The 23,434-nt window shown below is 39.4% G+C and overlaps 1 protein-coding gene across 1 annotated transcript in view; it reads left to right on the top strand.

Moving 5' to 3' along the window:
• The window catches only part of LOC110457157 (probable JmjC domain-containing histone demethylation protein 2C), a 201,331-nt gene that overhangs the window by 134,839 nt on the left and 43,058 nt on the right, over positions 1-23,434 (top strand). Inside the window, exons 6-8 of the mRNA XM_021508271.1 lie at positions 607-698; positions 15,156-15,324; positions 18,605-20,606. Coding sequence (XP_021363946.1) covers positions 607-698; positions 15,156-15,324; positions 18,605-20,606 — 2,263 coding nt within the window. The remainder of the gene's footprint in view (positions 1-606; positions 699-15,155; positions 15,325-18,604; positions 20,607-23,434) is intronic.

Below are 23,434 nucleotides of genomic sequence, written 5' to 3'. Positions count from 1 at the left end.
GAGGTTAAACAGGCTATCATAGTGGCCTACCATCATAATTTTATGGTGTAGTCTTTGTTTTCATGGAGAATCACTGTATCAATGTCAGGGTAAGTTAATTCAGGTTTGTGATAGAATATCGTGGGTTTTTCATTGGTTTGAACACTCAATGTGATTGTCAGTTGTTGATGATTTTATTTCAGAGAAATATTACAGTAAGCTAGTGGATGGTAGTGTTGTTTGTGTGGTGACCTACATACCTAGGCAGTGCCTGCCATGTTGTACTATATCTGTAACACCCAGCCTGTGGCAAGTCAGCTCCTAGATGTGGTCTAGCTGGGTCAGCCTTACACCTGCACTCTGATGATTCATATCACTTACATTTTGGAGCATTTCACATTCAACTTGGATACATTTCAACCCTAATGTACCACTCCTGACATTCGTTTCATCTTCTACTGAACAGCATTAAGTTGATCCGAACCACCTCCGGTTTGTTAGTGACTTATCAAGTGTGATTAACAGTAGTGTAGCCAGGTAACTGGCCTTACCACCTGGACTCCCTTACAACATTCTATATAACATAGACTACTGTATTGTTGACACTATCCTGTGGTGTATTTTCAGTGGTAGATTCTATATTACGTGGAGTGGAAGTGGGCATCGGGCCAAGACGCACAAGGCAAACTAATAAGGATAAAGACCTCCAGTCCACATCGGTAAGTCTCCTACTTCTATTATCATTGTATCTGTCCTCTATATTGTATGACGGTATAGGTATGTAAATATTACATTATCTGAAATCTGGAAATTTACATTTAATATCAACATTTCTTTAGGAAAAAATTTGATGTAGTAATCTTTCTTTTTATGCCCACACATGAAAATAGAGAGAGGCCCGTATAATGTTACCTGTGTACTGTATATTCAAGTTATTATGTAAACAAATTAACATACAACAGTTCTTTTATCTTTTATTATCACTGCATATTAATGTAAGTTACAGATCATTTCGGTATGTTAGTATGAAATAGCTCCCTGAACTAGAATTAGGTCAGTCCAAAACTAGGAACTAAAATACATTTGAAAAGGATTCAGTTATTGATAGTTAATTTTTGGTTCAGTAAACCGTTATCAAAACTATGAATATCACTATTCCTGACCAAGCAGTAGCCAAATTATACCAGTTACTTGTACATGGTGATTTCTTTTCTAATTACATTTTTACCAGTGTAAGTAAAATCACCAATGTTTCACCCCACCATATTTTTGGCCATCTAGTCTTTTAAGAACTGTTTTGAAACTGCATTAGATTATGCAATTTTTCGAATCTTGTTCCATTCAAATATGAAGATTACCCTGTTTTAAAGTATTTACTGTAACGATGAAAGCCAAAACTCGGTGTTTAAAATCAATCTTCCCGGTTGTCATATTGTAGCCATTTGTCCACTGCTATCTGTGACCACTACTAGATGTCGTTGACATAGGTATTGATTGAGTATTTATATTATGACCTATGAACTGATGACTGTGGCGTGTCCAGAATTATCTCACCCGAACATCCACCATTGGGTATTTGTAAGAGATTTATATCACACATGGTGCTTACTTATACACCTAAGTAATTTGTTTACCTGGTGTCTCGGTACTGAACAATACACCACGCTGGCTGGTTGTACTTGGTACCTTTACACACATGCCAGCTGATTGTCTGGACATGCCAGCCCCAGTGTAAGGCCCTCTATTGATACCATCTGTGTATTGCTACCATGTGTTTTGACGTATTTCAGTTCAAAAAAGTCTCCATAGATCCCCGGGATACAAATATATACTTTATTAAACTACAAGCAAGGGAAAATAACACAAAAAGATCAATAAGACATGTTACAAAGCCATTATGTTGACAAATATATAGAGAATCAAAATCAATATAAAAGTGAGTTTATATGAATAAACACAGACATGTATACATGTTCGAGATCAATACGATAGAGAAAACAAATAAGTATCAATATAATGTTGTAAAAACTTAGGTCCAACTCCCCCCCACAAAGGGCCACCTGTTTCCAGTGTCACACCGTACTGTAAACTCTATACATGTTGATCTGTGTACCTACGTTCCTACTTTCCTGTCATATGGCCCCTTCTCATGTCATGTACAACCGACATAATTTTTGCAATATCTTGTACATGTGAACACTTTCCCGATGTGTCATGTACAACTAACCCCTTTGTGATGACAACATTCTTTTTCTGGTGCCATTCATAACAACTAACCCCTTCTTTGTGATGACAACACCCTTTTTCTGGTTCCATTCATAACAACTGACCCCTTTGTTGAATCAAGTAGAGCTGACTCATTCTTTGGTTTCATATACAACTGGTTCCTTCTCTGTGGTGTCCAGTACAACTGACCCTGTCTTGGTGATGTCGTGTACAACTAACCCCCTCCTGTATTGTCATGAACAAAATTACCCCTACTCTGTGGTGTTGATGTAAATTGGCCTTGTCGTGATGTTGTGCACCACTGTAGGCCTGACAAGCGACTGTAGGCCTGACCTTCTCGTGATGTTGTGTACGACTGTAGGCCTCTTCTCCATTGTTTGATAATAGACAGGCCCCTTTTCTTGGACATCTTTAACAGCTGACGTCATCTCAAGTGTCCTGTACAACATGAAGACACTTTTATGTGGTGTCATGTACAATGACCCCCCCCCCCCCCCCCCCCCCCCCTTCTTTATGATGTTCTGGGCAACACCCCTCATAGTGACATCAACAACTGACCCCTTTTTGTAATATCAAATAAAACTGGCCCCTTATATTATAGCCTTTATAAAAGACCTTTTGTTGATCCAAACGTGTGGCAAGGAACACCATGCCTTGTTAGCCATTGTTATCAGATGTCCTTTGTACAGTTCCTATAGTATTAGTTGATCAGCCATCGGTGTGAGAGTGTACTTTGTTATGTTTACCCTTAAATATTGAATGTGTAAAGTATTTATGGCACTAAAAATACTGATATATATATATCAAGGTATAAACAGCACAAATATCAAGTGTAGTGTACCCTATCTAATAACATCAACCTGACACCTAATAAATCCTACTGCTCATATTTCTCAAGTAGTACCGATCAATCACCATGACAACAGCTCGATAAAAGCTTAGATTTCAGCATTACCAATTGAGCATGCATGCACTATGGAAACAAACAAAAATGTTCGATGTAATATTGGTTTTCAGGTTATATTTGAGAATATCTGTAATGTTGAAACATGTATCCACTTGTACAAAACAATGCTACCATGAAGATACCAAAAGTTTGGACAATTTGTTGATATGTTGTCATTAGGTGGAAAGAACACTTAACTTATTTTCCAGAAGAAATTTTCCTTCCTCTGTATTTATACTACAGCTGGCACAGACTGACCTTGACCTTGAACAATAATAAAGCGGGCAGCTGTTATATGTTTGTAATGGTATGGACCCCTCGGGAGTTAGCCTGCCCTGGGCAGCAGAGACTTGTAATTATGTCAGCTGCCCCTGAGTCCATTACCAGATCTAGATACAAGTGGAGTTACTCAAGGCCATCAGATATCCCACCAGTGCACCTACAGGTCATTGGTTTGTAACCACTGCCAAGGAACCATGACCTAGATACACTGTCCAGGAATGCCCAAGGACTGTTGGCTTGTAATCAGCTGCAGAGAGCTAGGATGGTGGTCAGTACAGATGTACTTATTTACCCCCCAAAACAGTGTGAAGGCTCATGTTGACCTGGTACCCACAACAGGTAGTAATTTAGGATACGTCCAGCTATATTACTGAAAAGCACTTTGTCAAATTCATGCAAGATCATAACATGTTCCTGCAAAAATAAGACAGGGTGCCTGGAGCATAAGTACAGTTTGGGCACTGTGAACATTAACAGTTCCCTTACAAGTGATTCACCATGAGAGGTCACCTCACTAATACAACATTCCAAAAATAAATAATCTCCCTTCTATGTATGGACTACGTTATTGATCTGGATTGTTTTCAGTTGGCTGTGCAAAATTCATTTTCACTTGGACCATTGTTATGTATGAAAATATATTTGCTAATCTGCACAATGTGGTGGAGGTGTTTGTGTGACTAGGTAGGCCAGGTAAAGGTTTAGAATCACATCTATATATACACCCAGGACAATGGCAGGATAGAGAGGTGGTGAAAGCAGGCCACATGTTCAATGGGAAGGCTGGGCAAAGCAACATGAAATGGACAATGTCACAATGAATAGAGGCAAAACGGGCAACTCTACTGAAATATTATATTAATGTACGTATGTCGTTTGGAAATAAACAAGGCAGTCGGGTAGTATACATACTGTGTTTCTTGGCTATGTATCTAATCATTCTGTCAGTATCAGAAATAGGGAGAACCCTTGCAAGGAGAAAAAGCTGTGTCAACTTAGTTATTGGTGACCCTGTCTGGTGAACTAGATACATTTGCGTAATTCTGTGTTAGGCGTAGACTCAATAAGTCACATGATGGCATGTAAAAATAGCTGGTCCACAACCATAATGGACAGATTTATGATGAAGTGGCCTTGTCCTAATGGTCATGACTTGTGGACGTAGACTTACAAGGCTTTCAAGGAAGGTCAGCGCTTTACCCCGAGATAATCATTTCTAAGTTGTAGAAGGTTAGATATCATTAAAAATGTGGACATCGTCCCTGGTGTAAAAATCAATGCTGGACTTGTAGTAGTAACCTTTAATGTATATTGAAGATGATCTTGGAATATCTTTTTTCTTTATTGAGAAAGAAATTGTATTCAATGATGTGATAGCTGTTATGAAAATATGACATAAGTTACCATTTGGTGATGGGTATTTTTGTCAGTCAGATATTGCTGTTTTGAGATGGCTATTTTGTCTTTTATTTTTCAAAATACTCCTCAAACCAACAGCAGATGGTAAAGACTTTGTACAGAACCCTATAAACCTATCTGTTGATGTTTTTCCTGATTTACACAAACTGGATGCCTGTTCATGTCCACTTGATGTAATGCTGAGCAGGCCTATAAGTGGGGCTCAGTAATACCCCGGTAATACCTCCAGACTTGGTACACGGCCATAAACTTACACATTTAGAACCAAACTTAATGCCTCTAACATGATTTATGATTCAGCCCACCTGATCATGTCAAAATAGATGTAATTATTCGATGGGAAAATTTTACCAGGCATGACTTTCATGGACGGCCTATTTGATTGTGGGAACTGTTTACTGTTAAGATGAAATAAGCCTGAAAGCATGTATGTACCATCTTGAAGTTAGTTTTTGTTGAGCCAAGGTTGGTGGAGGCCTGAACTAGAGGCAGACAAATTGTACACCCCTCAAATTTTACATATTATGCAGATCGACTTGTAATGTGATAATCGTGGGTCTTATCAGATGGTAGTTGGGCCCTATCTCTTTGTGTAGATCACTGACACAGTTTTTTGTAAAATCTACATGACTGGTGTTGTGAGTATACAGCTAACCTGAAAGGCAAGGCATGACTCATCCTGTCAGATCGGCAAGGTGAAGGTCACCCACACCATACATTACCACATTTACATAGGTATATAGGCTCAGCTCCTCTCAAAACACTGTCTGTCAGGTTTCAAGGGGCTGTGTTGAATTAATGCCTTTATCTGCCAAGCATTGAGGAGCAAAGCTACAAAAATAGTTCACTTCTATCAAGCTTGAAGCAATTGCTTGCCAGAACATTAATCATACTGTTATTCATTATTGTCTGTCATAAAACCTGTCAGGGTGCTCAGGGAAAGGCTTTCCCACAGGGCAGAGAAAGAGGAACAGGAGGAGGCTTACTGTCACCATGGCTGGTGTATATATATGTTTGTTTATTTGCTTTACCTAGCTCTCATAAGAAACAGTTCTGTTGACAACTGAAACATTAGGGCTATTAAAAACCTGTAGTAAATTACCTGTAAAGCCAGGCTGTCATTAGTTTGTGTAGAGTTGTTGTACTGTGGGATACCTGGAGATGATAGCCTTACTGTGACATTTAAAGCTTCGTGCTGCATTTCACAATTTCTTTGACAGAATAAAGCAGTTTGTGTGTCACATTTTGTTATTGTTTGTATGTGGTGTGTAGAATGTTGGGTAGCTGGAGGACTGTTATCAAACACCTTACCTGTGTAAATTTACCTGTGACAGAACAAAGGCAGTACTCTGCTGCTGCTGGTTATAGGCTGGTTTGAAGGTCATTGGAGATCCGGTTTGTGTGGAGATAGCAATGTCTGGTGTTAGGTGGCGTATGTACCTGTACTCCACTCACCTCGTGTACGTTTATCCTGTTTGTGAGGTGTGGTCTTCAGTAAGACATTACGTCTCCAATCCAGGAGAGATACCAACTTGTTGTACGACAACCATGTTATTTTGTCAAACTGGCTGATAGGGTCATTGACAGAAACCATATTATTCTTGAATTACATTTTTAGACTTCATAAACTTCCCTTTTTTCTATTTTTAAAGTAGAAATGATAAAAATATGTTGAAAACAAAAATGTCTTTGTCACAGTTCATTGAAATTCATCTATGGGAGTTTGCCTTGAAGGGTAAGGGGAAGTGGACTAAATATGGGGGGGGGGGGATCTTGTCGCTCTTTTTCAAATAATGGATTGTTGTGTTAATATCATCACATGTGCATATGTATTTATGTGGCTATACCTGTCTAGATATCATTGGGACACTCTTCAGCCTTACTCAAGGTGTGTAGCTTGGCCACCATAAATTGACAGACCTTGATGAACTCCATCACATGGCTTGCTGGGCCCCCTGATAACAATAGGGATCACAGGTTATCTAGCTGTGATAAGACTGACAATGAACAGTCCTCAGTAAACATTCCAGAGGATCCCCAAACATAGTCTGCTGACTGACCTGTTCAGCCTGCTGGCGTGCCGACCTACATAGCGCCCTGTATCCTATCTTTTCACCTGTCCTAAGTATAGGTAGGCATAGTAGTGTTCATTTGATATATAGCGCATGTTGCCCTGTTGATGGTCAAGAGACCTTCAACTAGGGCATCATACTTGCTCACATGCTAGCGCCCTATGATATTGCTTATGGATATGTTCATTACAGCCTACCAGGAAACCTCAAAATAGAAAGAAAGAAAAAAAAATATAGTTATTTCCTTCGTATTACAATAGATGTTTAATTTTGTTGTACAAGTATTTAAAACACTTTATCCAAGTAAATTTGCAATGTTATATATAGTGAACATTTATTTGAAGATTTCGGGATAGTCAAGTCACAAAATTAACTTAATAAAGCTTGTATTGTGAGTATTTGGAGTTGGTTTACAGTTCCACGGTTCTACCGTGGGAATCTGTATGTTCTATTGTGTGCAAAAGGAAATATTTTTCTACAGCATTAACTTTATTTTGGCTCTGCGCCTTTGAGGAAGATACAAATGAAGACTGTGGCTGGGTTATTGTTGTAACAGTTCCTATTGGCCACATATGTTTGAGGCCCACCATACCCAACTGTTGTCACTGTTACACTACCACAGAGCCCTAATTAGGTTTAGGGAAATACTTCAGGCAGCTAGTCAAAGGAATCAAATTAGTGGGGGCAATCAATGAGCAGAGAGACAGACATTACTGCATCTGTAGCTTTAACCTGGTCTGTCATACAGGGGAAGTGTAAACCCGGAGGACATATCTACAATGAGGTAATCCTGAGGTATTCCTGTTAATCTAGTCGACCAGAAGACAATTACAGACACATCAGTTCCTAAATAAGATTTAATAAGTGATCTTTTTGAACTACAATATTGGATTGTGGCATTGCATCTATTTTAGCCCTCCAAACTGGTAAGTGCCTGGTTACAGTATGCAATGCAATGGAATGTCTAGTCCACTGGAGGCAGTAGGGATGTCAGGAAGTAGTTATTAGGTGTAACACAGCTCTCCACATTGATCACCCAGTAATTAATTTCCTGATACCATGACAAGGGTCCATGTGGTTGTTTACTTGCTCAGCAAGGTCAAGGTTATTGATACAGAGGCCTATAGAGAAGCTGCTGTGGGAGGGAGACCAATGTGATGTATAATCTTTGGCATTGAAATCAATGTTCCCCTTCACAACTATCTTTATGTACAGATAACACTTAGCTCTTTGCTATTCCAAAGCAACAACTTATTGCACATTGCGTCACCTTGTTCGGTGTTTACAGTCAGACCCGGAGAATGTTTGATTATCAAGGGATGTTCCCTTTTCTGTTGTTACATGTAATGTATGATAGTGATCTTGATGCAAACTGAAATGCACATCGTGATAACTTGTAAACGGAGCAGTTCAGAAATAAACAAGACTGAGTCAAAAGATAATTAAAACAAGTTTTAACCTTGCTAGATTAGCCTGCCTGATCCCTAATGGATCCAAATCTTCAGTTTGAAATCAAACTACCTCCACGGTGTTAGTTGATTGAGGTTGGTATGAAACGATATTGATTTATGAGTGTTCCTTGTCTTCATTGAATCCTATTAATGCTGAGAGGATTTGCTTTCCCTGACAAAGCCTCTTTGCTAGCTATAAGACTGTCAATCTGTGACATAAGCCAACTCGCTGCACTTTCCAAGCTTTTTGAGTGGGTATTACAGTACACCACCAATGGGATGTTGCTTGTGCCATTAGCTTTTATAGGCTACTCTGAAAAACACAATTACAATCAAAACATTTATCTAAGGTAGCTGCAAGCCAGGCACTGTTCAAAACTGACTGCTTCAAAATTGCATAGTTAAAACGAATTCAGATGAAATTCCAGACACAGAAACTACTTGTGACATTAACAACTGGTTGATGTTTATATAGCTAACAGTCTGTAACATTATATAGGTATCTGTGTATTAGTTTAGATTGAGTCACATGTCTAAGGTGAACTGACACTATACACTTAGCACTATAGTACATATTCCCACTCATCAATCTTCTACCCCTCTAATCATCTAACCTCAGCCATGATGAATTGATTTGTTTTGAAGAGTAATAGTCCAAATTGCTTTTTCATCCCTCACCAACATACATCATGACACGTGCCAGAATCGTTATGGCCATTGTTTGCATTGGAGTTCCTAAGCTTGTGATGACTAGAAATGACCTTGTTCAGAAATGGTGCACTGTCAAGTCACGGTCTGTACTAATATCATAGAGTCATATTCTTACCGTTGCTCATGATATTGCACTATCAATGTTCTACTGTGGTGCCACTATCAATGTTCTACTGTGGTGCCACTATTTAAATGTTGCCACTTCAACTCACAAGTTTGGTTTCCTAGCAACTGTTAAGAAATAGAGAAAGGTTCAAAAAGGTTTCTGACAAGTATATGTTTAGTCTGTACACTAAAACCCTTGTCTGATGGGCTGGGACTGGAGTGGTAACTGTAATATCTGGACTGGCTGAGCCAATGCTTTTCTGACAAGGTGTAAACATTGAAATGAATAACTTTAAGAGGTGAATTGCAGTGTACATATTTCCTGAATAGTTTCGACATGGTATTGTGTGATTTCATATGTGTACGGCTAGAGAACTGTCTCCGTGGTTTGAGGAGAGAGAATATGGCTAAAGGGGATAGGAGATAATTTGTTACTTGGGATGACATGTTGTGTTACTGGCACCCTGTACCACAGATTGCTGGCATGTGTTTTACTACTAGTCTAGTGTTACCATCTCCTACAAGCATGACATATACTCCTGCCAAAACTGCTGGCTTTGAGGTGCACACTTCTACATCTGTAATGGAGCTGTTTCTTCTGGATCTCATCCAAAACAAGGGGCAAAGTTTTGGCATTCATAATCACACCAATGCCTCACACTTTTTAAATTTGAGGATAGAATATTAATTTTTGAATAGAAATGTTTAAATTTGTTTTCAAAGATGTGAAATTTTAAAAATTGCACATTTTGAAAAAAAAAATAAAAAAAATTCACATACACAAATTAGATGCATCGTTGAAACATGCATTGTGCATTAAGGGCTTGGTTTTGTGGTTAACTTCTTGGGGAAATGCTCGAAAAACACACCAAACAAATATTATCTTGAGGCTGGGTGTACAGATGTTGATAACACTGGGTTGTAAGCCTGTGACAGCATGCAGTAAGTAGACTCGTACCAACACAGATACTCCAGGGCTGGGAATCTTCACAGAACTACTGTGTCTTGTAAGGAGGACAAACATAACCTGCCCTGTTGTACACATAGTATAGTACTCCAGTGGAGAAAAGGCACTCATTACTGCACCATTTGTGGGATGAATGTCTGTCAGGAACATCTGAAGCCAAGTCCAAATTTTGTGAGGAAAAATGTAATTTGTCTTTGATGGGGTGGCTGGCAGTTAAGAGGGGATACATCTTGTTTGCATTCCACAATACATACCATTGACTACAAGCCAGTGTTGGTTGTCACCCAAATGACTTACAGACTCACAAACTCCAGCTTCAGTAATAAATGTGTGGTATACACAAGTTGGGAGATAAGTTGATGTAGACTGCCAGTAACTGGTGGACAATCTAAGTCAAATACTATCATCAGTACATAAAAATAAGTCCGATACTATCTATACATAAAAATAAGTCTGATACTATCTATACATAAAAATAAGTCAGATACTATCATCAGTACATACAAATACACTCTCTTCCTGTTGATTTCTCCATATCATGGTCTTCCTGGATGGTCTGGCTCAACAACATGCACTTGATATACATAGTACAATGTGTGCTATATTTCCTGTTGATGTGTGTTAAGTCTGAATACTATTTATTTCCTGACATGTATCCTGTCTGTGATGATGTGTCCCTGTAGACAGGAGTATAGTGCCTGTGGTTGTAATAGGTATGGGTCTGTCACACCAGTGTGATGGCTGATCGATTAGGCCACACCAGTACACATACTTACTAATACCTCACAGCTATGTAGGGTCACCTGTGGTTTTTCCCATATACAGTCAGTTATATAACCATAAATCCTTTTCTACACTCAAAATATAAACAAGGCAGTGCACTTGGCCAGATATGTTAGAAGATAGCCTTGTGGTTCATTTTGTAGCTGCCCCAGATTGATCAGGTTTCTCAATAAACTTGTTTGTGGCGTCCTGCATCCTTAGATGTTTGAATGCAGATTGGCAAGCTTTTATTTGCTCATACAACACATTGATTAGCAAATGCATTTTCAAAACCCATTTTCTTCAAGTTGGCATGATCAAGAGAGAGAAAAACCTCATTAAGATGACTTGTGAAGTGCGGTGGTTGGCTGGTGGGGGTATCTTGTGATGTATTGGCTTGGGAGGGAAGAATGCAGGGAGTATTGATCGAACACTCCATCAAACTCACAATGCCATCTTCTCGTGATGTAATTCCAGTTTGTTACTCAATTGGCAAATCAATTACGGATTGAAAAGTATAAAAAAATAAAAGTAGTTATAATGCAAACACGGATATTTAACTAACACATGCACACTGGTGATCTATTTTTTCATTCATTTACAAACACCATTTGTATTGATCATGATGCATTATTTTTTTTATTTTCTGAGTCAGAAGATTTAATTCACCATTAGGCTTGTAAAGAAGGAAAAATATAATGATGTCTCTGGGGCGTCCGTCTCTTTGTCAGGCTTGACTCTGAGGGTGAAGGTCGCTGGAATTAGTAACTAAGCTATATAATCAACAAGTACATACATGATAGTAAGAGATTTTTCCTTTTCTGATCAAAAGTGATTTGTCGAGAGAGTGAATATTGCTGGTCTAAGAATCGAAAGGTAGTTTGGCATGAGCTTAATTAACACTTCTAGGTAATAATTGTTTGCTGAAGTTTATAACTTCAAAAGTACACAAAGCCTACAGGATGTGATGAACTAACGTATTGTTTATCACCTGGTAAACAAATAGGTGACTGAGAGGTAAAGTTCACTTGGCAACCGCAGTCGAGTAATTATTGGTGAGGGTAAAGTACATGTTACAATATATGCTGCCTATCTGCATAATTCAAAATTTGAAATGCAAATAGATTTGTGTTAGTTGTCGTTATAAAAAATCTGATTCACTTGCCATCAAACGAATCTCTCAGAATTAAACTTAATTTCCTTGAGTAGGATTCCATGGCCTGGAAAAGAAAATTATGTAAATTTTCTATGGCAGTCTTATGCATATAAACAGAGGTGATATCCAAGTGGAGGGTGGTTGGATTGTGATGGTAATTCTGCCTGTCTGCTGGTGAGATGTATGTCTTTGGTGATGGTTAACAATGAAGGTCAGCATGGAAGAGGCATTTTTATATAGCATTTAGCGCCTGGTCATGTAAGGCTAATTATGCTGGTCCGTGTATATAATCGCACGCAATTTGCATACATTGTCACCTGCGCTTTTAGTCATGACAAAAGAGTGCTGGCAGAAAATCTATCGTTACTCAACTTGTAAAGAATACTTTAAAAGTTTGCATCGTTCAGAAAGCAATCAAACCAAACATGAGTGTATTGATGAGAGAGAAAGCTGACAGATGATACTCGGAGACTGAAGTAACTATATTGACAGACAAAGTGAGGGGGACAATCCCGATACCACAGCAGCACTGAAGCCATTACAATATTACCAACGTAGATAGTCAGACTTGAGGGATATGGCCTGATCGATCAGCGATCATAGTAAATACAACACAGTGATTGCTGTGCCAACGTGAGTCAATATATTTCGCTCTTTTTCACAGATGAATAATAAAACTATGTAGGGAATCAGGCAGACAGAGTATTGATCACCTCTTGGCCTGCTGTTACTGTCAGGATTGATGGTAATACAAACTCAACAGGGATTCTTAACCTTGTTTTTTACTCAGACATATAGGCTAGTGGCAGCCAACATGCATATTCCCATCAAACTTAATTAATCTCCAACATTGACAGTATTTTATCTCCATTTCTACAATAAAACAGGTGTATGGGTGAGGGAAGGAGCTGCCTGCATGCTATAGCACAATGCGATAACACTTAATATGACAATAAAACATACCCAAGGGTGATTGATTGATCCAGTACTCGATTGTGAGATAGCAAGTTTGAATCTGCTTAATGATACAGACAGGATGACCTTGACATAGTTTGTTCCATGCCCATTTGTACAAATCGGCCCGTAGGAAGGTAAAATAGATCTGTATATAATATATAGGTAGGCCAGCCTTTATCCATTCACATTAGATATATATATATATACAGTTAGAATAGCCTTTATCCATTCACATTAACCTGATTTATTCCTTTTAATGGATTTATCATTGTCTGAATATCACCCGTGGAACCTTGTGACTATACACCAGATTTGGCTGGACATGTTAATACATGGATGACTTTCATGACCTGGATTTATAGGCTCAAGTACTCTAGAGGGATTATCAAGTACCAGGGGCATTTGATATGTAACACATTCTTGATTAGATAAATAAATTAGAAGGCCCCCAAGTCACATAAAGTCAAAAGTACCTTGTGAGACGACCCCTATTAGTGGTAATCAGTAGAGTATTGCAAGACGCCCCCTGACCATGATAATCAACAGAGTAATTGTTGACTTGGGCTGTTTGTAAAACTTGCTCTAGGCAGGCAACATTAGCATGATAAAACCTCTGGAGCGCTGAATACTGGAGATTACGGGCAAGCTGTTCTGAGGACTGGAGGTCTGTATTGGCGGCCATTCCTCTTCACACTTGTGTTACAGTTGTGTGCCCTCCTCGCACTCAAGCTTCATGTCGGAACTATAAAAATTGTTAAATCTTCACCAGAATTTATTCCGTGGATGTTTACTAGTTACTTAAAACTGGCAACAAAAAGTGTGTTGTTAACTTCAGGATATATGTACACTCCTTGTAAAGGTAGGTAGGAGATATGAGGTCACGCACAGGAAAGCTATACAGTTGGGTAGCCATTGTGACCATCAAACCTATCTCTTATCAACTATAGCTAACTTTTTATATCATGAATATATCACTTTATAATAGTTTTACCCAGACACACACACAAATCTATTTAGATAAAAGGATTTGAAATGGTAAATTTGTATAATGTATATTACTAGATATAAAATGTTTTTTAACTTAAACACAAACAAAACTTGAACTAATTTAATTTCTGTGTTGGCATTACAATAAAGGAATCTTTTTTAATGTAAAAATATGTACTGAACTTATGACTCTTGTTTCCTTTTTAGATTTTTTTTCATTTTTTTTTCTTTTTCTCTCAGTGTATCTACCCTGTATATCTATTGATTTTAATTCTGTTGGCCTCTATTAGCCTTTGTCACACTGTGTCTGTGAAAGAGAGTGATTGTTTTTCCACTGTTACCATCTGCCCATCATTATTGGTGTGTATGAGCCATTGATGACATGCCTGTACTGGGGACTGTGTCATTCATCACTGTAATAACTGATCCCTAATCTATGGAGAGTAGCTTCCCAGCCTTCCTGCTATCTGTCTGTATAAATGCCTGTTTTAGCCTTCTATGCCTGTGCAACTGCCAGAGATGATTGATATTGTGTGTAATTCTGGCTCTGCGCCAAATAGCTGACTTGTATGTATACATGAACAGTTACACAGGTAAATAGTTCAATTATAACAGGAAAGTATCTGTGTACTATGTTCCCAGCTGTGTGTATATGGCCACTTGACTGGCCAGCTCCTCCACTACTTACTGTAACCCAGGCCTTTGGTGGTGCAGTTAGTGTGATAGAGGCCTTGGTGTTATAGCCCGCCAAACCTCACTGTGAAGGTCACAGCATACAGCAGGCAAGCATACAAACTGTTGACTCAACCAAGGCGCTCAGGGCCAGAGTAGATAGGTCATACACCCACCGTGCCACCAATTTGACAGGGCATGGCTAACCACACAGTCACACCCAGTAGGCAGAGTTTGGTAGTACCAGCATAGTGACCTGGAGTACAGACAAGGTACAGCCACAAGTACACCCGTTTTCTGTTAGCTGGCATGGCTGTTGTTGTGTGTGTATGAATCACACACCAGTCCGTCCACCATATTCACCGGACCACGTTTACTCGGCTGTGTGCTTTAATTGCGGACTTTGGAGATCTGTGATTACTGAGACCTATACAATAACCAAATTCTTGTTTGTGCTTTACAGAACACATTTCCACGGGGTACACCTAAATCAACTGAACAGACAGGCAATTCGACAAATAAGACTCCCTCTCGGACGAGTAAAACTCGACTACTTACACCACAAAATTCTTCTCAAAGCCAGCAAGGAAATACTTCTGGAAATAACACTACCACACCAGATTCTGAAAAAGGTAAGAATTATGTTTCTTTTGTGTTAAATCATGAAATATGTCGTGTTTTGTATAAGGAAATTTAGGTCATGTGTGCCAGATCGCGTTACCACATGTTTTGCCTATGAGAAATCTTGATATCAAATTAAGCTGGTACATATTTGATGAAACCTTGTGAGTGTTTTTTCCTCGATTACACCAGTACAATCAATGGTACATGAATGTTTAATGGGAAATCGCTGAACAAAGCAGGCTCAGTAGACTTGGGTCGATATTACCACCCCTTTGTCTGGGAGGGTTTTCACCCTAGTTAGTCAGGTAGATCATTCATTATTAACATGTCTGAGAAGTTTACACCGAAACTCCAGGTCTGTTCTGTATACTTTTATGTGTTAGAGAAATGGAAATAGGTATGTTAGGGTCCGTACATAGCACGTCCCTCCTACTCCACATAACAGTTCAGAAATGTTGATGGATGGTGAAGAAAGTTTATGTTTGTTAAGGCATTTCAATATTAAGAATGTTTTATGTGGTCAATGACAGACAAGCCTAAGGGAAAAAAATCATACATGTAAACATATGCTATTCCCGTATATCTGCCTTCACTATAACGCTGCTTACACTATCCAATATGGCCGTGTAGCATGCTTGTGTATATGACCATGCTGGCTGGCTGGTTGGCTGACTGGTACAATTAAATCTACGTCTGTCTCATCCTGACTCTGTTCAATTTAATTTTTGCTTCTACTTTCTAACTTTTTAATCGTGATAATGTATTTATAGGATATCAATTAAATCAATTTAAAAAAAAAAAATGAAAGTTTACAGAAATATTGTAGGTCAATTCTCACAAAGGATGAAACGTTTCCCCAAACCTGAGAATACATGTGGCTGTTACATAATAGCTTGTCTAGTGATATCTCCTGTACACTAGCATTTAGATATACCTAATACTGGTGTCTCTAGCAGATTTCTGTATTGACTACACATTCAACTTACTATCAATTACAGATGGGGCCATTAAATTTTTATTGTTTTTGAGGAATAATTTATTTTCAATCAAGGCAGTCCTTTGTCTAGCGTTGGTGAGAATCTATGGGTTAATTGTATGCACAGGGGATTCGCATCACGCAAAACAGTTATATCACAGGCTGACGTTTTAATGGGGCGGTTTTGACATCTGACAATGTGCTAGATCACAGCCTGATGCGATACAGAGGGTTTCATGTTCCTGTTCAGAGGAAGGATTGTACACTAACATACTGGTGTTAGCTCAGTCATACTCACATCCATGGAGGCCAAGTCTATACTTAAATGTTCTCATGCAAAGGTTTGTATTGATGTTATGTAATTATTGTTTGTCACATTTTCTGAAGTGTCAAATAATATTGATAAATTCAGGGCATTCTATATTGAACAGAGATATTGATAGAATAAAACTGACACCAACCAATTAAAATGCAATTTTATATTTCACATGTTTGTTCTGAATATATATTATCAGACCTGATAAGTGGCTTGTATGTGCAGTAATGCTAACACGATAGTCCACTCTTGCTGAGCTAGGCTTTGGTGACAGGTGAACTCTAGAACGGTGTCGACCCCCTGCTTGTTAGTCGCAGTCAAACAAAGACTTGATTAGCACAGCCTGCTCCATTGTACTTTGGCAGGTGTGGATATTGTAATGCCTTCACGAAGAAAAAATGGCTGTATTGTTCTTCTGCGTTAATTTATTGTTTGTAACAGCTATTCAGGCTATTTTTATAGTCTTCTTCTCTTTATGTCTGGTTCTCTGAATAAATAAATAAAATCCTAAAGATCGGTCTTCTGATATATTCTTATTTGAAAGATATACAATTGATCCTAAAACTAATGAATGATGTAAATGCACCAACAGATCACTGTTTTGTATATTACAGAGCAATCTTTTGTAGTGTTTGATGGATCTTTGTCAGATATCAATGGGAATCTAATTATAAATTGTATGGAAATGTAGTCTGAAGTCGTGCTTGATTTAAATATGTTCACATTAATAGCTGTGTTTTACATAAAGGAGTATAATGAGGGGTGTTGTGTTGTGCAATAATGTTCTCTTGTGTCTCGGGGCCATATCTACAACCTGACCTGGGTATATAACTGTATAGCATGCAGTACACTAAGGCGGCATATAGAAACTGATAACAATATTGAAAATAGGCCAAATACTTGATCCTACTATACCACAAGTTTATGTGCCCCTGGAAGAGCTTGTACAAATAAGATAAGCGAGGAAGGCGATCATGTGATCAGACATACATGTGCCCTCTGTACTGTGTGGTAACATACTTGAGGCGGTGGAGAATTTACATTGTAGTACAGTCATGTGTATTTCCAGACCCATATGTTAGTCATCCTGCCCTGGCAAGTCTGGTTTCTGCTGGAAAGAAAACATAAATAAAAACAAGGGTAGCTCTGCTTTAATCGTTAAAAAAAATGTACAAGCTTAAGATATAGAATTTCTTTTAGTGTGGTTTTTAAGTAGCAGATACAAACTATGACATCACACGACACGACTGTGGTGGATCAGAGTGGGCGCAGACAATAACATTTAACAAACAAATCGGATCAGGTTCACTCGCTTGTGGAGAAGTGCAAGCACAGACCTTTTATTATTGTTACAATCGTGTGTGTACCAGAGGTCAGTGATATATCACCAGGGATTGGCTCTGTGCTGCGCCCAGTCATGCGAGGCACCATTATTGTTGATGTGTTGTTATATTCAGTTCAGTAATTCTCCAAAGATCGAGAGCCTAGATAAAGTGTGTAGTTTGTACTGTGGCCGGGTCTATTGTATCGGGTCTATTGTATCGATGTGTGTAGCCTAGCTGTGCTGGGTAGCTGGTTCAACATGACCTCATCCCCACTCTAGGCTACACCCACAGGGGATCATAGCATTTACCCAAGTAGTCCCAGGGGAGTGGGGGGTACAAGTCGGTGAGCATTGTGTCCATATAATGGAACAGAGGATTATTTATTTTAATACCCTACTGTGTATGTTCATGTTTACGTCTGTCAGAGTTGATTAATTTCCCTTTTGGGTATATGTAATACATTAATTCTGGTATTTTATTATTGACATCAATACATGGTCTTGTTAGTTGAGCTAGAGCCCGAGTACAACATAATCTCCGGATTAATATGTTATACACAGTCCAGATATCCAGGTAGACAACAAATCAATTTGGTCAGAGATATACAGAGTGTAGAAGTGTAACAATTACTGATTTTCCAGTGACCTAATGTTTCCTGTTGTTTCTTGTAGATAAAACCAATGTTCGTACCAAACCAACGCGTGAACGCAAACGCAAAACTGATGAGGAAAGTGATTGGAGACCTTCAACTCCAGTACAGCCAACCGCACCATCTACAGGCAAACGCTCAAAACCAAAGGATACAAACAAACAAGGCTTAACTTCAGAGGAGAAAAAGGAGAAAACTTTAAGTCCTTTGAAAAGGGCACGGTCATCTGATGGTCGGAGAAGTACAGGCAATCAGGATACTACTCCTCCGGTGTCTTCAGCTCCTACAGGTAACAAAAGGCCAAAGTCCTTTGACAGAAAACCAACATTACAATTAAAAAAGTGTGATACTAATCTGTCTCTGGACAAAAGTTCTGTGGTTTCAAGGAAACGGCAGACGGAAAACACTAAAAAATTACGAAACAGAAGTGAACCTAGGACTACTCCGAGATCAGTTAATTCCAAGGAACGCAGACAAATATCTCCCTCTCCTGTAAAAACTGAATTAACTAGGAAAGCAAGTGAAAGGGAGTCGCGCAAATCCAAAGTTACAGGGAAAAGTGGTCTGACCTCACCGGCAGCTGTAAGTAAAAGGTGGAATGTGGATCAGCAACATTGTGATGTTAAAAAGGCTAGTGACAACGTAGAAACTTCTAAATGTGATTCAGAAACATCGGTGGTAAAGAGCGCAACAGACTCTGATTTATCTCCTGTAACCGAACCAACTGTTAACAAGGATGATGATACAGGAACAGAATCTAGTGCTTCAGGTAGTAAGGATGTATTAACACATAGTGCTGTGTCAGATAGTGTGGTGGTGCCGTGTGATACAGAGGTGACTAGGGAATGTACAGGTAGTGAAAGTGAAGCTGTCGCTGACGACAGTTCGCACCTAACTGTGGAAACACTGTCAACCGACACAGACGATAATATGCACTTTATGAAACGGAGGTTGTTAGCAGGTAACAATTCTTCTGAAAGTAGTAGTAATCCACCTTCCAATTCTCTGGCTGGCATCGACGTCAACAGATCACTGACAGATCAGATCACCAAACTAGCCAGGACAGAAAAGCTAGCACTCCATGGGGAAGACACTGGCAGCTCAATCAACCAAACCAAATCTGTGTCCCCTCATAGTGAGTCCTCAGATACTGTAGTGCTGGTGAAGGACACAAGGTCCGATAGCGTTCCTGTCAAGGAAAACACTTTATTCAACTACGGAAATTCCACTCAAATACCCAATGATCGGTCCAGTTCCCGGACCAGTGAACATTCTAGTTATTCAGGTTATGGTGATGATCGTCGACCTTCCTCACGACTCGATGATCTGAGAACATCCAGTAAAAACAGTCCTGCATCTAGTCCTCTTATTATAGACAGAACAGAGCCTGTTCTACCCTACAGGGATCCCGAATTAATGAGGAAAAATCCAGTTCAGAGCAATGTGCAAAGCATGTTGGGACCCCCTCACAAGTCTTCAACATACCCAGGTGTACATAACCCCATCCCTTCAGCTCCCCCATCAGGGAGTCTGCCAACCACAACATCATTCCCCACCCATCCCCTTCCTCGCACCCATGTGCTCCCTTCCATGTCCTACCATCCCATGGGTGCGGCTGCGGCTGCCCAGCTAGGCCTGTCACCGGGTCTGGGACAGCTTGACCATGCCACTTTGGCAGCCATTCAGCAGCAGCAGCTTGCGCTGCAGTATTCCAACTCACTGCTGCTTCAGCGTTCAGCTGGATACCCTCCTCCAGCAAATCTGACAATGGCACAGTTAGAACTTCTGTGGCAGCAGAAGTACCCTTCGGTGCCTGTCCCTCCTCAGTGGATGCTGGCCAGCAAACAGGAGGACCTTCTTCGTGATATCTTCAGCATGAAGGAGCGCGAGTTGGAACGCTATGAACGTGACCGCATTGAGCGGGAACGTCTGGAGAGAGAACGTATGGATCGTCTGGAAAGAGAAAAAATTGAGAGGGATCGTCAGATAGAAAGGGAGCGACAGGAAAGGGAACGCATTGAAAGGTAAAAATATTTGTCCTCATTTTGTTTGCTGTAAGAGAAATAATTCCTTACCCAAGTTCATGCCGACTGGACTAATGCAAACTTCACTTGCATATTGTCCGGATAGGTTGATTTTGAACTGAAAGCGGTTAATTGACCGTATTTATATTTTGATGTATGCAACATACGGTGAGAAGTGTTAAGAAATGTGAGAAAAGAGTGTTTGATGATACAACAGCTTTTATATTGACTAATGCAATTACTGGAACAGCTAGTCTGCTCTTTCAGCACCTGTCTTATCCTGCAATATGTTTGTTTGTCACCATTAAGCCTTGACATTCACACTTATAGGCTTGTACTAAGCAAACACGTGACTGATGTGAATATCAGATGTCCTTGTTTTGTCTCGCATACCAAGAAGATGCTAAATCGGACAACTGAAAATTGTTAGAATCTGGTCTGTATGTGAAACACACTTTGACATCCACCTAGGAAGGAAAAGAGGCCTACAGAGCTAACAATTCACCTGGCAATTAAAATAGATTTGATTGCCAATAGACCATAAACAAAATCCAACCAGAAAGAAGGAAGATTCTATTATTTCTTTAAATTGATGGGAAGAACCTTATTATGAAATCTTTTGTTGTAAACTTAAGTATTTACTGTGTGTGGTCTTAACTGATTCACAGCATTATTTAAGGATCCATTCTGTCGATTTGGTTTTAATCCCTAATGCTCTTAGTTAATGGTAAGCTTCTTAGGCCTGTACTTGCCTGTTGTAAGTATATCAGTGTATTCTAATGATACTGGGATAAAGTAATAGACTTTGAAGGTTAATATAAGGATAAAGTTTACTTATCGACATTTGTACTGTATGGGTATAAGCTTGTGTCTCGTATGTACAGAGGTACCACCTAGACCAATGTTAATATTTATTCTGGGTGTATATTGGTATATTTAGACATGCTGTCATATTGGTAATTTGCAGTCTATATATGGAGATGTAGTCATGGCCATCAAGAATGGGTTTGCAAACCCATGTCTCTAGCCGATGTTTATTAGCATTACAATGAAGCATGTAACAGCTGGTGTCGGTCAAGCTGTGGTCAGTCACAACTGGTTAAACTGTGGTCAGTGATCACTCATAACTAATGATCGTTGTCCAGAGCAAACAACACATGTTCACATGTCCCCTGTTGTATGTGACACTTTTACACCCAGAACAATACTCATAGCTCACCATAGTGTAATATCGTGCTTCTCTTCAATTCTCTTGAGAAGGTTATGTCAAGGTCTAAAGACAAAGTAATGTACACGTTTAGTGGTCATTACCAAGACCTAATTTATATGTAGTGTAGTGGGTTACAGCTGATACCGTAACCAGTTATAACAAAAACACATGTAGCTATATAGAATTGATTTTCCATTCGTAATCATCTAAGATATCAAAATACTATATAAAATGTTCTCCGTTGATACATGAATATAGAGCTGATCATTTTTAATAATAGAAGTAATTCATATTCTTCTGCCTATTTTTTTTATATGACTTTATTGTTAATATCTCCTTAGAAAAACAGGCCTAAGAAATGAAGGATAATATTTTCCATAATTCTTGGTTATGTATGTTGTTTTGTACACCCACTTCCCAGGATTACATACAATGTCCTGTATGTGTTGTGTAGACTGACGACTCCCCAGGATTATGTACAATCGTCTGTATGTGTTGTGTAGACTGACGACTCCCCAGGATTACGTACAATGTCCTGTATGTGTTGGGTAGACTGACGACTCCCCAGGATTACATACAATGTCCTGTTTGTGTTGTGTAGACTGACGACTCCCAAGGATTACATATTATGTCCTGTATGTGTTGTGTAGACTGACGATTCCCCAGGATTACATACAATGTCCTGTATGTGGTGTGTCGACTGATGACTCCCCAGGATTACGTACAATGTCCTGTATGTGTTGTATAGACTGGCGACTCCCCAGGATTACATACAATGTCCTGTATGTGTTGTATAGACTGACGACTCCCCAGGATTACGTACAATGTCCTGTTTGTGTTGTGTAGACTGACGACTCCCAAGGATTACATATTATGTCCTGTATGTGTTGTGTAGACTGACGACTCCCCCGGATTACATACAATGTCCTGTATGTGTTGTGTAGAATGACGACTCCCCAGGATTACGTACAATGTCCTGTTTGTGTTGTGTAGACTGACGACTCCCAAGGATTACATATTATGTCCTGTATGTGTTGTGTAGACTGACGACTCCCCAGGATTACGTACAATCGCCTGTATGTGTTGTGTAGACTGACGACTCCCCAGGATTACGTACAATCGCCTGTATGTGTTGTGTAGACTGACGACTCCCCAGGATTACATACAATGTCCTGTATGTATTGTGTAGACTGTCGACTCCCCAGGATTACGTACAATGTCCTGTATGTGTTGGGTAGACTGACGACTCCCCAGGATTATGTACGATCGCCTGTAGGTGTTGTGTAGACTGATGACTCCCAAGGATTACATACACTGTCCTGTATGTGTTGTGTAGACTGACGACTCCCCCGGATTACATACAATGTCCTGTATGTGTTGTGTAGACTGACGACTCCCCAGGATTATGTACAATCGCCTGTATGTGTTGTGTAGACTGATGACTCCCAAGGATTACATACAATGTCCTGTATGTGTTGTGTAGACTGACGACTCCAAAGGATTACATACTATGTCCTGTATGTGTTGGGTAGACTGACGACTCCCCAGGATTACGTACAATGTCCTGTATGTGTTGTGTAGACTGACGATTCCCCAGGATTACATACAATGTCCTGTA

Source organism: Mizuhopecten yessoensis, unplaced genomic scaffold (assembly GCF_002113885.1).
Source record: "Mizuhopecten yessoensis strain PY_sf001 unplaced genomic scaffold, ASM211388v2 scaffold9033, whole genome shotgun sequence".
NCBI lineage: Eukaryota > Metazoa > Mollusca > Bivalvia > Pectinida > Pectinidae > Mizuhopecten > Mizuhopecten yessoensis.
This window is presented reverse-complemented; position numbering and strand designations above follow the sequence as displayed.